The following is a 19,189-nucleotide window of genomic DNA, read 5'->3' as shown; positions in this document are numbered from 1 at the left end:
CACTGACAAAGTACTATATATATATATATATATATATATATATATATATACATCAAACTCCCTACTGTACAGTATATGCTGTACATTTAGTAATGATTTTTTTATTACAGATTCATGAACCTTAACTCACTCAGGTACAGACAATTATTTATAACAGAACTGTACAAAACATATTCTATTTTAAGAGACAGATCTGTTTTTGTTTACCACTGCTTTGCACATCTGCATCTTGGCGGCAGGGACATGAGATCATTAGTTATCTTTTTCCCAGTATGCTGTGCTCATTATACATACACTCTGCCATTTTTTCAGAAAACATGCATTTCATTTAAACCTACTGTGCTTCAGTGCTGTCAAAATGACAACATGTATGCGAGATGATATCATTTGTTTGCACAGTAAAAGCGACCCATCACAGATTGCAGTTTCAAGTTAAATATAATCCCTACATGTGCGTCGAAAATCTCCTTTCTTTATTGAATACTAGATGGCAGTCTTCCATCCGTCTAATCTTTTCAACTCTGGCCAGGATCACCGTCTGCCTCTGAGAAAGCCCCAATGCAGAGAACAAGCTGTCATGCGCTTATTTGCTATTCCTATCATCGCTGTCAGCATTGAAGCCTCCTCTTTAGCCCTGCCATGGGCATGCGCCTGCACTGACAAATCGAGAGAGAACATTGATGCCTCTATGTGAAGAGGTCTGTTACAAAGTGGGTTCTTTTCTTCGTGGCAGCTATGTTGGCTCCTAAAGGAAGAGCCTTGGAGAGCTGGATGAGCACAGACTCTTAGGGGAGCTGTGGCTGCTTTGCTTCTTCATGTTTGAGCGAAGTCAGAATGTGGCTGCTCGATGTTCTAAGGAATCCTTCTTAGCCAAAAGTTCCTCTTTGCCCACTCCTTACAGGGTGCTCTGAGGGAGTACCTTCGTTTTGGAATGGATTTTATGTTCATGTCACATCAAATATCAGTTTCTGTTTTTCTCATCACTTAGTGAACAGCTTACTGTTCCATTACTGAACAGCGCAGTCTTGACTGACAGACAGGTTTTTCAGTAGCTTATCTTCATTTATAACTCTATGTTTAATCATGTATAATCTTGTTGGAGGTGATGCATGGGGAATTGTTGCTGGCTCAAAGCTCCAGGGTCAATCCTGAGCTTGATTTACTCTGAGTGTGAAGTTGCACATTTTCTCCTTGTGCACAGGTTATCTAGAAGGTGCTGTCTACACTAGTTGGACTTGCTACACTAAATTGCCTCTAGGTAGGAATTTGTGTTTGCATGGTGTCCTGCAATCCATACTACCGCTCAAAAGTTTGCTATCACTTGCAAATTTTGTTGTTTTTGTTTAGTGTTTTCTTTTCTACATTCTACAACAATACTGGGAATTTCAAAACTATTAAATACCACATATGGAATTATGCAGCAACAACAACAACAACAGTCAGTTGTTATTTTAAGACACTGAGGTCAGCCATTATGGAACACTTCTTGCAAGAACAGTATTGTCAGATGCATTTGCAAACCCCATCAAGCACCATGATGAAACCAGCTCTCATGAAGAGCATCCCAGGATGGCAAGAATAAAACTAACCTCTACTGCAATGGAGAAGTTCAGAAGTTATGAAGGCTTTACAGATCATGTGTAGTAGATGCATATCAACATTAACGGTCCAAAAAAGATTATTGCATATTTTTTGATGGCTTCAGCATTGCTTTACAATGAAGAAAGAAATAAACATCAAAAGCGCCCATGGAGTTAGAAAGTGATCTCAAACTTTTGAGCGGCTGTGTACTTGTGCCCCGTCCAAGATGCTTTACACCCAGCATAGACACAGCACAGACTCCTGATACATAGCAACCCTGGCCAGGACAAAGCGCGTCCTGAAAGTTAAGAACAGATCATTTTGGAGAATACTTGAAAATTTTAGTTTTAGGGGTTTGTTTATTGCAACTTGTCTATAATCCATTGCAATAAGGATTAGCGATTTACATTTGTAAGACGTACAGTATTTGAATGGCTTTCCTGTGGGACCTTTCATTCATCGCTTCTATTTATGCAGTAAATGACTGCCAAGTTCATGTGTCTTTTATGTTTTGACATACTCTAACCGTTTTGCATAATGCCATGTTAAGAAATCTAAATGAGGCTGAACTTTGCTGACAAAATGGAACATTCTGTGAAGCTGAGCAGCTGAAGGAGGGAAAGAGGGCAGCATGCAAGATAAAGACTGAGGATACTTGATAAAGCTTCAGGCATCTTGAGAGTGGCCCAAAAAAGATAGTGATGATCATGGGAGAAAATCAAATGGGAGCTCTGTCTGAGTTTATGTGTGTGAAAGAGAGAGAGAGAGAGAGAGAGAGAGCAACTATGCTAATAACCTCTCACACATACACTCTTGCAGTTCCTATTTACTAAATCTGTTGTGGACGTGAATTGAATACAGATGCTGACTCGACTGAGAAGCAAGTATCAAAAGCTTCCCAATACTGAAAGAACTTGTGTCGGAGTAAAAAATTAACATAAATGATAAAAAATCCAATAAAATGGTTATTTATTTTAACACGAATTAGGATAAATAGCAGAGGTGAGTAGTACCATGACTACATTTACTTTATAACATTTATTTAAGCAAGTTTTCTGATAAACTGTACTTTTACTATATTCGTCTACATTCCTCTAGTTACATGCTTTACTTCATTCAAATACACCTTTAAAAAGTTGCTTACAATCATTTATATAGTATATTATTTATTAATTATTATTTGTATAAATTATTATGCATCCCACCTGCACATTCAAGCACATTTGCACACATTTCTATTTCATTTTTGCACATTTATGGACATGGCTTCTACACATTCATGCATATTTGCACACTACCCGGACATTTTTATTTATTTTATACTATTTCATTTCCACAGTTAAAGTTTTCTATATTTTCTATAATTGTACGTCAAAAAAAAAAAATATATATATATATTTTGTTCTTATAATATTGTTCCTATCCTCTTTATCTAAATTTTCCATAGCTACAGTTTTTCTATATTAAATTTTTTATTTTATTCCATATTTATTTCTTATTGATAACTTTTTTTAAGGTCATGTATAAGCACTTCACTGCATATCGTACTGTGTATGACTGTATGACTATGAATATAAATATTAAATTTTAATTTGATGAGAGGTAATAAAGTAACAATTAAATAAGAGTTGATGAACTAACTGGAGTGATACTTTTAATCTAAAGGTACTTTCTGTCATTTAATTTTCAATACTTTTACTGCTGCATAATTAATTATTATTGTAACCCTTAATCGTTCAAAAATAATGGTTAAAATGAACATTTTTATGTTTGCATAACTTTATATCGTAAACTTTTATATCATTAACACTGACATTGATTTGCAATATAAAATGACAACAATAAAAAAATTTTATAATCACAAACCTAAAAAAAAAAGTCTTGGAAAAAGTCTTGAAATGTTGCAATTTTGAATTTCCAAGTATTTCCCAAGATTCCCCTTTTAAAGTAACATCACTTTAACTTTAGTACACCTTTTGGTTACTCCACCTATCTCTGGTAACTAGCTGTGTAAATGAGCTTTCAGTCACATACATGTAACATTTCCTATTAAAAATACAGCCTTAAGCAAATGGAAAATAGTTTATTACATTCAAACAAGTTATAAACAAAGCTATAAGAAAAGCTCAGGTAGGATAACTGGAGACAAACTGCAACATTTTAATCTTAATCTTAATCTTATGATCTTTTTCAGAAAAGCAGAATTCTTCACTCTTCCTTAATCAAATCACTGCTCCTAACTGTAAACATAATTATGACTGAGCTTTAAGGTCATGTGTGACTGATAACTAAATAGCTTTTCTGCAATCTTTGTGGCAGGTTTTACCTGCAGTTGAGTAGAAATAAATGTCGTACAGAAACGTATCATCACTGAAAAATGCAAATATATGCATAAAATGCAACCACATTATGTTACATAAACCTCAACAATAAAGCGGCTAAAGTGGCCACAGACAACAAACAAATACAACAATGACATTTATATCTTCGGTAAAACTGCCAGCGTTTCTTATCTATTGCCTCATCGGTGGATTCAGATGTACTAAAATCCGCAATATATATTACCCTTGGGGAAACACACAATATGCAAAATGCAGGAATATATTACATTAGAGCCCACACTGTCCTTAATCTAACGGCCTGGGAGCTGCGATTGGGTGTATCTCCACAAATTTCTCTCTCACTATTTAAAAGAATGTGGAGAAGTTTCTTGACACGGATCAATAATCATCCTTCCCGTCCATTATCAGAGATGGATGCTAGAGATATGAGGAGAGAAATATCATATGGGGGATATGTTGGGGAAAGGTGGTGGCTCCAGGCCTTTCATGATGGATGATAGAAATTGACCCTAAGATCAGCTACAGCTTTAATCTTTTTTTCCCCTCTCTGGTAAGTACCAAAAACACAGACAGCATGTGGGTATTTTTTTCTGAAATCTGCACCACTTTTAAGGCAGAGATAATACATAATACAAGGGAAAAAAAGGGCTAACTATAGAGAAAACTGGCTGAAATGAAACATGATGGTCTGAATCATGCCTGAAACTACAGTGCAAGCATTTACAGCTCCTTATTTTGGGAATTACTGAAAATATCCCTGATATTACACTACCCAAACTATCACTAACAACCTATGTGAAGCAGAAGAGACCGTTAGTAAGACTATTGGGCTTTAATGTGTTGGTGGAATGAGTTTTACCTTGGTAGTGGAGGAACTGCAAGTGGAGGCTAAACGCTTGCCAGATAGCTCTGTGCTGCAGGTGGTGATTGCTCCAGTGGCTGGCGTGGGCAGCAGAGAGGGCATGACCGGCAGCGGCAGTAGGCCTGGGCGGTTGTTGGAGCTGTTGGTCATGGAAGTGGCAGAGATGGTGGAAGAGCCACAGCCATTAGCTGTGATGCAGCTACTATTGATGCCACTGCGTTCTCTGCGCTCCCACACGGGCCGCAAGTCCCGTTCAAAACGATGGCTGTGGCGCGACATCCCACACGGAAAGACACAACCGAAGGAGCCGCTTCTGCTCAGGAGCTGGCCAGCACCTGGAAACAAAATGGTGTAAAATCCAAGTGAAATAAGACCTATAGTGTTAAGTTATCAGATAGTTACATACAAACTGTAGCACAACTAAACAAACATAGGACTAATCAATTCCTTTTGGATCAGTTCAGATAGCAAGGTTCACAAAGTCACATCATCAGCTAAACAGAAAAGAGCTCATAGACACTCTATGCATGATAGTGGACGAGGTTTTAAATAATTCAATGGCCTAACAAAGAGACATTAATAACGAGATGTACAGCTAACCTGCGGAAATAAACCGCTGATTATTTCTCCAACAATGATACAGTGTGAACAGAAATCAGTCAAGTGAGAAGATCGAGATGAAGCTTGTATTTAAGGCTGTGAATGACTTTTACCTCAAGGGAACAGACAAAGACTGATGCGGATGATGCTGATAATCAATGTGAGATCATATTTCACACAGGAAACTGGACTTTAAAAGGCTGTAACATTACTTACAGGGGAAAAGGGAGACATATTGCATGTCAGTAAAAGCTACAGTTTTTAGAATTATATATAGAAAAGTCAGAAATGTGTCAGTGTGAAAGGTTTTCCCATGCCACAACATGCACAACCTTGAAGATGCTTTACCACTCGTTCAAAAGTTCTATTTTAGTCAGTGCAGTCACCTTGACTGACTATTACATGACAATTCACTGACTGTCTGAAACCTTTTACAGTCATATGGCAGAAGGGGTCATATCAGATCTGACCAGTGTTGTGCTTCTGAAAAGACTGAGGGAAAAAAAATATATATATTTTTTTTCCCTCGAACCACCAAGCTTTTATCTGCGAGCCAGACAAATGGGAGTCTGAATCTTTACTCCGGCCCCTTTTGTGCTGCAAATGGAGAAACTGCATTGTGCTCAGCTTTAAAAGACAGAATAAAGGGCTACAAAAAGGTCAGATATATTTATGTCTATCAAGCAGCAGTGTAATAATAAAAGCGCAGTGATGGCTTCGCAATAAGGAGCGAGTGTAGGAGTAATACATTTATCCACTTCATCATTGTGCCAATTTTTTGTTTTAATCTGTGGTGTTGCACATGGGCAAATTTTTTCAAAACAAGGGATAAAGTGAGTCGAACTGCAAATATAGCTTTTGATTAATTTTGTGAGTACCAATTCAATTCAGTGTTTGTTTGTTTTTGTTTTTTTACAATTCGGATCCTTTTTACAACACAAGTTTACAAGACATTTTAGCAAAATCAATCAACATACAGTATAAATAAATGCATTTAAAATATATTGTCTGAACATGCATCTTTAAGAATAAAGAAAGAAAAGTCAAAATATTGAGTAAAAAGTAATCAAGGACAGCTTGGCCTCTTTATTCGAATTTTTTTTTTATCATTCTGAGCTGACATGACGGGAGTCTCTAATAAAAAATGTCTAATCCACTGGGGATTTTCCGAAAATCTCCATAATTTAAAACAAAAATATTTAAATCACTAAAAGCAAATGAAGGTAAAAGGCATCAGAGGGCAGTAGAGGAGTAAAATACAACAAACACAATTTAACATTTTTGGCCCAAAACAATGTTTGTTTACGTGATTTGTTACATTTTTCGAATTCCTTTCTTTTTTCTTTAATTAACAACACAGCATGTCTGAGTTGTTTGTTAAAGCCTGACATTTTTTTCCTCTTACAGAAATAACTGAGAGGTGTTGCATCTGTCACTGTCAACATTTTAGACTGGAAGAAGCAACACTTAAAAGGTGCTTATATTTTATATTTGTGGAGGGGTTTACGGGTGATGTACATCTTTTTTATTTCTAAAAACAACCATAAATTAACAGACGCTGCTTAAAAAAAAAAAAAAAACTTTTTTGGGGAGTCTGCGGCGTAAGAGATTTAACGTACTGTATGGGCTGAGGAGAGGAATGGCTGTTTATAGCTGTTCCAAACATTAAAGCATGGCATTCAATTCTATAATAAATACACCTGCAGTATTACTGATTTCTCCACTGCCAATACATCAAACAATTTGTATGTCTAAATATATATAGTGCGGGAGGAAAAGATTTATCCACTTCATTCTTGCCAATTTGTTAAATCTGAGTTATATATATGACCAGTAAATACAAAATGCAGTTTTTTAATAAAACTAAGCCCTATGTAAAAAGGTATTTGGCAAATCATGAATGAACCGCAGACTGGAAAAGGTTATCAAAATATTTCCAAGGACTTTTAGGACTCCAGCAAACCACAATCTGAGCCATTATCCAGACATGGAGGAAAAGTGCTGTACCTTTCCAGGAGCAGCCAGCCTACCATCACTACTCCAAGAGCACAACAACAACAACATACCAACAGTCAAACATGGTGGTGGTAGTGTGATGGTCTGGGGCTGCCATAAATTGATGGAAACATGAATTCTGCATTCTTGGGTTATGCAGCAGGACAATTATCCAAAACACACCAGCATTCCACTACTGAATGGCTAAAAAAAACTTAATTAAGTTTTTGAAGTGGCCTAGTCAAAGTCCAGACATCAATGCGGTTGAAATCCTTAAACAGACTGTTCATACTTGAAAACCCTCCAATGTGGCAAAAAAAACAAAACAATTCTGCAAGGAAGAGTGAGCCAAAATTCCTCCACAGTGACGTGAAAGGCTTATTGCCAGTTATCAGAAATGTTTGGCGCAATTACTTATTCACATAATGTCAGGTAGGTTTGGACAACTTTTTTTCCGGTAATAAATGAAATCATCATTTACAACTGAAAACAAAAGGGACAAAAACTGTCATGATATATAAGAAACAATTCAGGCAAATGACCTTGCTAGGACCGTAACCCTGTTTGGATTAATTCCAAAAAATATTCAGTTCATCAACTAGTTATATTTACCTATAAATCCTGCAAACATTCAAACTCTTGATATATCCTTGAGATATTTTACGAACAAAAATCTTGGATTGAACGCCTAGTGGCTGACGCATAATCATGCATTTGTTAGCAAATTATTGTGCTATAAAGGGAATAAATGCCATTAGGACGAGCTATACCAGTGCAGGCTTATACCCAAATATGATGTCACTAGGGCATGAAACCTCATTCTTTTCAAAAACCAATTTAAACAATGTACTGTCATACGTTTTCATTATAGATCTACAATGTTACGGTATATTACCTCCAGAACCTTTTATGGAACAAAACACATCCACAACGCACACACAGGTTTTGTTTAATATCTTTTAAGGGGCAATTTCACAAAGATAACATCTTTCTATCCTTGCCTTTGAATGTTGTTTGGTGGAAAGGATTATGGTCAGTCATTGAAAGAGGATAAAATGCAGCCGAACAGTGAGCAGCTGAGTTTGCTTGAATAAGGCCAGCAGCGTGAGGGCCAAGTAAAGCTCACATGACGGACAATCAGCAGCAGTGTAGTGCAATCAACAGCATCCAGATAACAAGGCTTTCTCCCAACACAGGCACCATGGAGCAAGCCTAATTGCCTGAGCCCTCTAAAATCTGTCCAATGCAATGTCAGATACACTGCTGCTTTTCTTTTGGGGATGGAGCAACAAAAAAAAAATGCATTATCACATAACACACATGAACACACACATAAGCCATTAATAAAGGCAACAAAACAGAAGTTTCCGAAACAGATTATAGCAATCCCACATTTAATATCTGTCCTCAGCAAATCTTGATGACATTTCAAAAGTAAAGATACGATCAGAAATTATAGGTCTCGCACTCCTTAGTTGAAAAAAAAAAATATGTGTCTAGTACAAGTTAAAATCTATAAATATCTTTAGGGTGTTCATTTTAAAATAATAGGAAATCTAATGAAATTTGATTTGTGCATCATGTAAACAGACAAATCAAGGTTTTGATTTGTAAAGTGATGTACAGTACGTCTAAAAATAAAGATTCACATTTAAATCGATGAGTACCGTCTTGCTCAACAGGTCTACACAGCTTTATTCTTGCTATAGTCAAGATGGTATGTGATGACACTTAACAGCAGCACTCTGCAGTTGCAGTCAGGTTTGGATTCATTTCAATATGAATGAAAACGTCTAAAGGTAAAATTAGAGAGAGTGAGGGAAGAAAGAGTTCGCAATCTGCGCACACAACTGCACATGTTGAAAAAGCCCCTCATTTTGTGCAAAAACTGTAGTGCATGTTCAGAGGGGGAAAAACATTACAAGCCCAGCAGTAAACTGTAAAGCTTATGTTAAATTAAAGCTGTGCAGTAATTATTCAACATTTCGACATAGCTTTTTCATTATAAACACACATGGCTGATCGAACCATGCTTAATAAAGCAGAAGGGAATCGGGAACAGGAGATAGTGTCTTAGGTGCAGCTATATTCAGCGAGTTTCTAACAAAGTGCAATAAGAACAATTGTCTCCAGTAGTATAGGCACCCACACTGAAAAATGTCTTAGTTGGTAATTAGCTAGGTCTCATACTAAATATTAAAGGAATCTAACTTTTATACAAGGTATATACACTATATAATGTATATACAGTTTGTGTGTATATATATATATATATATATATATATATATATACATACAAATAAACATACCTGTGTGTGTGTGTGTGTGTGTGTGTGTACACACACAGGTGTATATATTTAAGATAAGATAAGATAAGAGAAACTTTAATTATCCCAAGGAAAATTATTTTGTCATAAAGATGCTCAAATCAGTTAAGGAATAAGTACAGTAATTAATAGATAATAAAAATTTATTTTTATAATAATAGATAAAATAAAAGACAATAAAATACAATAATATAACTATTAGTGCAAGTGGTTCTGAAAAGTGAAAAGTGAAAGTGACAGTGCCCAATGAATGAATATATACAGTATATATGTGTGTGTGTGTGTGTGTGTGTGTGTCATGCGTGCGTGCGTGCGTGCGTGTGTGTGTGTGTGTGTGTGTGTGCGTGTGTTCATGCAATGATCCAGTTAGTTAATTATGTGGCTGCAGTGCAATGCAGAAAAAGCTCAAGCTTTATTTAATGTTCACATCAATCAGATGGATGTTGGTGCCATTTCAGAAACTGTTAATCTCTCGGAGTTAACACAGAATGGTATAAAAGCATAAAAACAAAAATATCCTAAGGGGATCTTTACTATGCATGGTGTTCCCAGTAAAGTTGCTGATAAGTTTTTTTTAACAAAACTCAATTCAGAATCTATCAAGATTCTCCAGGACCCAAAGCCCTTTTTGTGCACTTTCCTGTCCTGGCTACCTCAGTTTTTAAATTGGATAAAGATCAGGACATTAGGATGGACGAAGATTCAAAAGCTTGATTCTGTGCACATTTAACTTTGTGTGTGTGTGTGGGGGGGGGGGGGGTGGGGGGGGGGGGTGTATGCATGTTTTGGATCATTTACCATACTGGAATACTCTGCTAGAACTTTTTGGCAGAGACAGTCAGATTTATTTTAATCTCCTGGTACTTCATTGACTTCTATTATGCTGTGTCAATTAACAAGCTGCCCTGGGCTTTTCGAAGAAAAACACACCCACAACATCACAGCTCCTCTGTCATACTTAACTGCATGGTTTCGTCTCTTCTCTGTGTAACCATCCTCCTTTTATGCCAAACCCACCTTTTAGTGCATGTTGCCAAAAAGTTGTATTTGTTGTCCACAGCATCTGGTTCCATTGTATCTAGTGACACTACAGGACACATAGGTTTGTGGGGAAAATGGTTATTTTTTCTGCATGCCTTCTAAACATTTTGTTGGCATAGAGCTGGCAGACTTGGTAACCCCAAAATACTGCCATCTCTCGCAAATTTCCAACTGTGATCTTTGAATAAATTTCTGCTTTTCTATCTCTATCTCTCCATCCTTCTCACAGTGTGTTTGGGTAAAATACACCCGTGTCCTCTTTCAGACATGCTTATTAGAGCTCTGTTTCAAACATCTTAAGTATGAATATGAGGTTTTTTAGGCACGTAGCTATTTTTATAGCTATTGCGTGATTTCTGAAGGTCAACATTTTTCCTCTCATTCCATTTATGTATTCTCCAGTTTTCCTCCTGGGCATGAAGAAGTTGGCTTTTGCTTAATGAATGACAGCATAAAAATTCACTCTTAAAAAGGTGAGCACAAAACAAGCAAAATAAATAGAAACATGCCTTACATTTTTGCAGAAGAATATTTGCATGCCTGTTAAAAAGCATATTACATAACAGACCCGTTAAAAAGTAGTCTTCTTAGTTTTGCATGAAAACAGAAAGGAGCAAGTTAAAAGAAGAACTCTGGCATCTTCTCCAGCATGCTCAGTAGAAGCTAACAGCTGTTTTTCTTATGAAACTGCACAGCTCTATAACTTACCCCCCTGAAAACTTCCAAGCAGTTTTCATGTAGAAATTTTTCAAAGGCATCTTTGCTTATGGCATTTTTTGAGGACAAGACTTTTGAGGACACACACACACGCACGCACACACAAACATGCACGCACACGTGCACATACACACACATGCATGCATACACACACACATACACGCACATGCACACACACGCACACATTCACACACACAAAGCAAAGGAAAAAACTTAAAAAGATTTTAAATTGCTGGAAATAGGTTTAGAACCCTTAAATACATTTTCAAAACCTGGAAGTCAGTTAGCCGATTTTGCATGTCTTTGGACTATGGGAGAAAACCGGAGTACCCGGAGGAAACCCACCAAGCATGGGCAGAACATGCACACAGAGGTGAAAACTGAACCTGGACCCTGGAGGTGCAAGGCAACAGTGCTAACCAATAAGCCACCATGCCACTACTTGGTGAAGTTGCAAAACCTTAGCTATATTGCGAAAATAAGCTATACGTGAAAATAAGGGCATTTTCATAGACTAAACTGCTGTGTGATAAGAGTCAAACCATGTGTTAATGAAACTAATCAGAAAAAAGGCTTGAATTTGCTAGGGAGCACAAAGATTGGACATTGGAGTAATGGAAAAAGGTCATGTAATTCACATTACCCTATTCCAGAGCGAAGGGTGCGATGTTCCCATCATGCATAGTGTCCACAGTACAACCCTCTGGTTTTGCATCAGTTGGTCAGTTCTAGGCTTAGCAACATTACGTGGCCATAAAATCTGCTGTTAACCTGAATGTATTTAACAATTAGGTTATCACATAAATGTTGAGTTTTTTCGATGGCACGGGATGGACATTGTAAAAGAGTGGTTCTGGAAAAATGAAGAATCATTTTCACACATTGTGTGATTAAATTAAATCTTCAACTGAGCAACCTTTTTTGGCCAGGCATATGTGTACTGTATGTACAGTATATGTGTACATCTAAGTGTGTAGAGGACACAATGGTGAAGTGGTTAGCACTGTGGCCACACAAATCCAGGGTCAAGGGTTTGATTCCCCCCTAGAGTGTAAGTGGGTGTGTGCATGCTTTTACCCCTGCCTTGGGCCCCTGAGTCCCCTGGGAAAGGCGCCAGTGCTATATACACAGTATTCCTTCAGGTGGTGTACTATAAATTATTCACACATTGAAAGGCAGCACACTATCCTGTGTGTTAGGAGTAAATTATTTGCTATGTTCCATTACAATTGTAAATAAAGCTATGCACACACAACATTTATCACCAATTTACCGTACAGTTAATAGTTGACGATGCTAATCATTTGAAACCTGATCATTTACTAAATGATCTGTTTCCACGCATACTGTAAATTAGCTAACTTCCTAATTACATAAGCCTAAACTAAATAAACACTGATGGTTTGCAAGCACTCATGTAATCATCAGTCAGAAAGAACACTTGTACATGCAGGTCTTTAACATTCAGCTAAAGGTCAAAGCTTGCTGATCCTGTTTAGCGATAATATCTGCTGATCCTGATCATATCCTGAGAGAGATACATGTATGGCACTAAATACTCCACTAGCAGTGAAAAGCTTCTTAAGGAAATTTGGTTGATCGCAAAACAGATTATTTATACCAACAAACAAATACGAAACCAATTTATTATCAAGCTACATGAATATAGTCCTTATAAATAATCATACCAAACATTGTATCAATCTGATCTTTATCAAAGAAAGTTGAACCAAAAGATAGACTGTCTGGTCCAATCCCACAAAAATCCAATGCAGCACAAATTGCAGAAAAAAAAGGCAATGCTGGCCATGATAGAAAGGCTCTAAAACATCCAGTGCACCACAGCAAAGAAGCTGCCAACCCTTCAAACTCCCCAGTTCCTGATCCGAAAGGCCCCATTTACTCACAAACCACATGTCCCAAAGGTTAAAAACCCCACAAGACACCCCCATAGGCCATGCAGCGTGGCAAGTGAAACCCAAAACCTAGGTGCTTTAAATTTTTTTAAATGTTATGGCTAATGTTATTCACAGGATTATAGTTCATCATTTTAAACATCATGTCATCATACCTTGTGATATGCAATGATATAAAAAGGGAAATTCTTTCGTTTTAAGGACATTTATTCAAAGGCCGATGTTCCGTGCTAATCAAAATAGAAATCAAGTACAAGCAGCTTCAGTACAGCACAATGCCACACATACAGTACAGTGCAATCATTGATCTTTATTAATAAAACACCCATAGGCAAGTAAACACTACATTTAACTTCCTTTCAAGAGAAGGTGATAATGGTTTCTTCACACCCACATACCAAGTGCACTCCGCCAAGCGTTCAATTAATTACTAAGAGTTCATAAGTCTCCAGTGCTCCTTCTAGACCAAATAATTCATTCAGCCACTCAGTACACCACCGACTGTGGATGATAGTAAGTCATGCACACATTTATAATAAGCCCAGTCTGTGCTTTTCAAAATCTGATAGACACACAACAGTCATTTTTCTTGGAATATCACACTCCTGCTCGTTCATGCAATTATTAAATCAGTCAGTCATGTGGCAGCAATGCAGCACATAAAACCATGAAGATGCAACTTGAGAGCATCAGTTAACATTCCCATCAAACATCAGAACGAGAGGGAAAAACTTTAGTGGTCCCAGTGGTCATAGCATGGTCTTTGCGCCAGATAGCTAGTATAAATATTTCAGAAACTGATGATCTTCTCGTGTTTTTGCACACAACAGTCCCTAGGGTTACGCAAAATGGTGTGAATGACTTCAAACTTCTAGTAAGCAACAGTGGCAAAATACCACATCGGATTCCAAAAATTGGACACACCGAAATTGGACAGCTGAAAACAGCAGGCTATTCATTCCAGATTTAACTATAAGGTTTATCTTGAGTTTGCCCCCACTGCAGCCTCAGATTTCTGTTCTTAGTTGATGGAAGTGGAAGTGGTCTTCAGCTGGTGTAGCCCATTTACCTTGCTAAGATACTTTTCTGTTCATCACAGTTCTCAAGAGTGGTTAAGTTACCATAACCTTAAAGTCAGGTTACACAGTCTGATAATTGTCCTGCAACCTTTCATATCAACATGCCACTTCTGCCTGTTGCTGGATTTATTTTGTTATTTTTTGTTTTTTGTTTAAAATTGTGAAAATCCCAGGAGATCGGCACTTTATGAAATATCCCTGACACCAAGTTGTTCAGACCACATTTTCCCAGATTCTGATATTTAATTTGAATATTACCTGATGCTCTTGACCTCATACATGCATGATTTTATTCACTGTGCTGCCATGTGTGGCTTATTGGATAGCTGTATGAATGAGCAGGTATACACATGTTCCCATAAAAGAGGCTTGTGAGTGAATATATTAAACACTGAAACTGTTTCAGTTAATTCATTTAATCTTTATGTTTACTTGACAGTTCATAAACAGGCCTACAAAACTGAAATAATATAACATTTTAACAAATTGCCTAATTTCTTATCATTGTGTGCAAAACATTAACATTACTCACTCACTCACTCATCGTCTTTACCGCTTTATCTTGCATAAGGGTTGCAGGGAGCCTGGAGCCTATCCCAGGAGACCTGGGGCACCAGGTGGGCGACACCCTGGACACTCACACACAATTTAGGATTGGCAGTTTGCTAATTCTGCATGTCTTTGAACTGTGAGAGGAACTCAGGGTACCCAGAGGAAACCCACCAAACACGGGGAGAACATGCAAACTCCACGCACACAGACCCGAGGCGGGAATCGAACCCGGACCCTGGAGGGGCAGGCGACATAACCACTAAGCCACTGTGCCGCCAACATTGGCATTTATATAAGGAAAATTGCAACTAACATATGTATAATGGTCACCCTTCATAAACATGAACACACCTTATTAGGATTGGATAGTTCTTGCTTTGAATACCTATTAATTTTTTAACTGCAGTTTTTCATTTTCTGGTGCAGAAGTAAGAGCAATTTAATTCTATTTTTAGGACAGTTTTCAATAATTTTGCTAGATAATAGCTTATAGGAATTATTTTATTAGGACAAATGTTGAATAGGCTTTCTAATTGTTTGTGTGGAAATTGTTAATTATTTGGTGTAATGTTTATATTATGCAATTACTTTGCTCCGTTTCTTTTTTCCCAAAGGGTGCCAAAAATTCTGCAATACTCTGTAGGCAGGCTCTTATTATATTTAACAGGACTGGATGAAAAACTTACCGAGCCTGAGGCAGAATTTAATAGGAAGGAATGGAGTTGCTCGACATATTATTTTGCATTATGTAACACTGTACACACTTAATCACCATGTTGTCATTGACCTGCTCGAATTATTTCACTCAGTGGACCTGAACATGCTTCAGTCCGCCAGCAGATGCTAATGCAAAAGCTGTTTGTTTGTGTGAAATCAGTGCCATCGTCTTATAAATCAAAAATGAATTAAAGGAGTCACTTTTGACACTCATTGTGAAATGGAAGGCATAACAAATGTGTGTATTTGCTATAAACACAGCAATCGTAAGCTTGAGAGCTTGAACTGCTGACCAAGATAAAGCAGAAACTGCGGCATGTCTGCGCATCTCTTTCTTGTGGAAAATCAGCTGAAAATATATTCAACAGTGGTAAGCCTCTTTGTCGGAACACATTGGTTTACATCTTAGTGGAATAGAAAGTGGTTGAACAGATTGAGTTACAATATTAACCCCATTGTACTTTACTACATAGTCAGTTTTATCTGTTCTGAGCCTCTCTTTAGCTATGCTTCAATAGTAATGCATGGATGCCAGTACACTTAGAGTAGAAAGCATCAGCAGCCTCCCCGAAGACGTAACAAAGACGCTTGCTGCACTTAGACTGACCTCACTCATGGTCTATGCGACTGTTCCTCTGAGTTTTAAAGATAGCAACAAATACATTCATGACATTCACTACATCAATTAGATGAGCTCCCTTTGTTTTCTGCAGACACTGACAGTCCGTGATGTCTGAGCATTAAGATTTGTATTCAGTTTTTGATTTGAATCAAACTGCAAGTCATGAGACATGTTATCACCCTTCTGTAGGCATATTTTAGCGCCAATACAAACATGGAGCGTCCTTCAGAATTTGTAGCACCTTTAATGAGAATGAGCAAAATGACCAAATATAAAATACCAACCACATTCCACGCTTAGCACATTCCTGTCAAACAATGTTGGATTTAGGGGGGGAAAATTTGCAAATTACACTTGAGTTTGAATTCAGTCTAAAGCACTGCCGTATTCTTGGAGATCCCAGGTCAGGGATTTTGACGTTTGATCAAAAACACAGTCTGTGTTGCACTAGGCGATAAGCAGCAATAACACACTTTCTGTTAAAAAAAAAAATGCACTTTTGATTTTATAGCACACGATGGTCACGCTATACGGTATCACCCAAATGAGAACGGGTTCCATTTTGAGTCTGGTTTCTCTCAGAGTTTCTTCCTCATGTCATCTCAAGGACATCTTGACTTGTCTCTTGCTCTTTAAAAACAAACAGTTTTTCAAATTTCGATCCAACATTTTTTGGTCTATTGTTGGTAGATATTGGGATGTATCTGCCACTTATGCCTTGTAAAGCCTTCATAATGGCTGTAGTCGGAGGTGCTGTTAATTGGTGATTGTTGAAGCTGGTTAGCCCAAATAAACTTCTCCTCTGCAGCAGAGATAAGTTTTGGTCTTGCCTTCCTGGGGAGGTCTTTATGAGAGCCAGTTTCATCATGGTTTTGCAAATGCACTTGTCAATACTGTTGTTGCAAGAAGTATTCCAGAACAGCTGACCTTTGTGTCTTAAAATAACAACCGACTGCTGTTGTTACTTAATTACGTGTGTTACTTCATAGTTTTGAAATCTCCAGTATTATTGTAGAATGTAGAAAAAGTATTTAGTCAGCCACCAATGATGCAATGATTTACCGAGGAATTGACCAATTCATTCTATAAAAATCCTACAATGTGAATTTCTGAATGTTTTTTTCTTATTTTGTCTCTAATAGTTAAGGTATATCCATGATGAAAATTACAGGCCTCTCTCATCTTTTTAAGTGGGAGAACTGGCATAATTGGTGGCTGATTAAATACTTTTTTTGCCGCACTGTATATGTTTTTTTTTTCTATGGGGTGTCGATACATTTGCTTTTCTGACAAAACAGCACATTATGTACATTTGAATAGAAAAATACAAATATTCTTTGTATGCTTGTTTTAGTGTCATTTCTATGTTCCGATATTTTTGGAAGGAGCTCTGGTTACAGCCGAAGAAAACTAGGGAGATTTAAAAGAAAGGAGTAAAGGAGCTGGTCCACTGTCTAGTCAACTGAGCCGTTAAACCTCTAAAACCTTAATTTACTTCTGCACAAGATAAGATCAAGAACACTACACCTTTTAAATAGCTTCTAATCTTTGTCCCCTTTTATTCCAGCCAGCAGAGAATGAGATCTGAAAGACTATTTGGAAGGATAAACATGTGGCTAATATGTGGCAAATAAAGATTTTATGTCGGAACATGATTCTTTTTTTTTCACCCACCTCTGCTTAACTTGGCGTTGAGCCACACACAGAAAGGTCAACAAGGTTACACACACTAATGGGGACATTCAGAGGCACCAGACAAGCTGAATGCTCTGTGAACAGAAATTAGAAATGCGTATCACAAACTATTCCAGTGCTCTGTGGGCTGAAGGTTTGACTTAAATGACTACTGAATATTTCAGGGGAAATGTTTCAACTGTAGCGTAATTGAAGAGGCACACCGCTCAGTGCCCAAGTGTGCAAAGAATTTAAATATTCATCAACATGGTGGAGATTCAGATTTAAATGCCAACTAAAAAAAAAAAAAAAAAAAACTAATTGTACTTACACTTCAACTGAGTTGCAATTATCGTTTTGTGGATTTTGACTTTATGCAAACTGTTAAAAGGTGCAGTTGTAAATTTGTTCATTCTCAATCTAAATAAACACTCATTAAATGAGGCAAGGCTCCTTGTATCCGAAATTTACATGAATAATTAACATGAAGGCATCAGAGCTTCTTTTGGAAAATAAATCAAAACTGAAATAGAAAGATGATTTTGACAGCAAAACTGCAAACTAACGCACCAATTACCCCTAGTTGTTCTGTGCACTGCATCTACATTATAGCAATATACAATTGTTACCACACACAGAGTAACATGTTTTAATATGCAAATCAGTGCTTCTTGCGACAGAGACTGTCTTAATACACAATGATTTATTCATTTTTAGGTAACTGCTTAAACCAGGTCAGGGTGATAGCGGATCCAGAACCGATCCCAAAACACAGGGTGGCACTACATTAAAGAGCATCATGCATGCACACACATTCACACACTTATTCAAGCCTTGGGGCAATGTACCATAGCCAATTCACCTACTGGCATGTTTTCAGGAGGTGGAAGGAAACTTAAGACCCTGGAAGAAACTTACATTAGGCAGTAACCTAAGCTCAGGATTGAACCAGGCCACCTGAAACACCGTTCAAGAAGTCTTCATGCAGATAAACTAAACAAAAGCATAAAACCAGGTGAGAAATAAAACTGCTCACTCAAGAGATTTTTTGTGGCAATTCATGTATCACTACACCGACTCCAAAATGGATTTTATAATTTAATTTTTTTTTATGTTTACATTTCAGGTGGTAAAAAAGCAGTTTTTTCTAGAATCCAACAGGTG

The 19,189-nt window shown here is 37.3% G+C and overlaps 1 protein-coding gene across 2 annotated transcripts in view; it reads right to left on the bottom strand.

The window, feature by feature from the left end:
- The window catches only part of LOC128535291 (kelch-like protein 29), a 107,995-nt gene that overhangs the window by 72,931 nt on the left and 15,875 nt on the right, over nucleotides 1–19,189 (bottom strand). For both annotated transcript variants that reach the window (XM_053509163.1, XM_053509165.1), the window contains exon 3: nucleotides 4,783–5,120. In XM_053509163.1, the coding sequence (XP_053365138.1) occupies nucleotides 4,783–5,064 (282 nt within the window). In that variant the 5' untranslated portion in view covers nucleotides 5,065–5,120. The remainder of the gene's footprint in view (nucleotides 1–4,782; nucleotides 5,121–19,189) is intronic.

The sequence above is a fragment of the Clarias gariepinus genome, chromosome 13 (genome assembly GCF_024256425.1).
Source record: "Clarias gariepinus isolate MV-2021 ecotype Netherlands chromosome 13, CGAR_prim_01v2, whole genome shotgun sequence".
In the NCBI taxonomy this organism is placed as follows: domain Eukaryota; kingdom Metazoa; phylum Chordata; class Actinopteri; order Siluriformes; family Clariidae; genus Clarias; species Clarias gariepinus.
The sequence above is the reverse complement of the archived record's forward strand: the minus strand, read 5'-3'. Positions and strand labels throughout refer to the sequence as shown.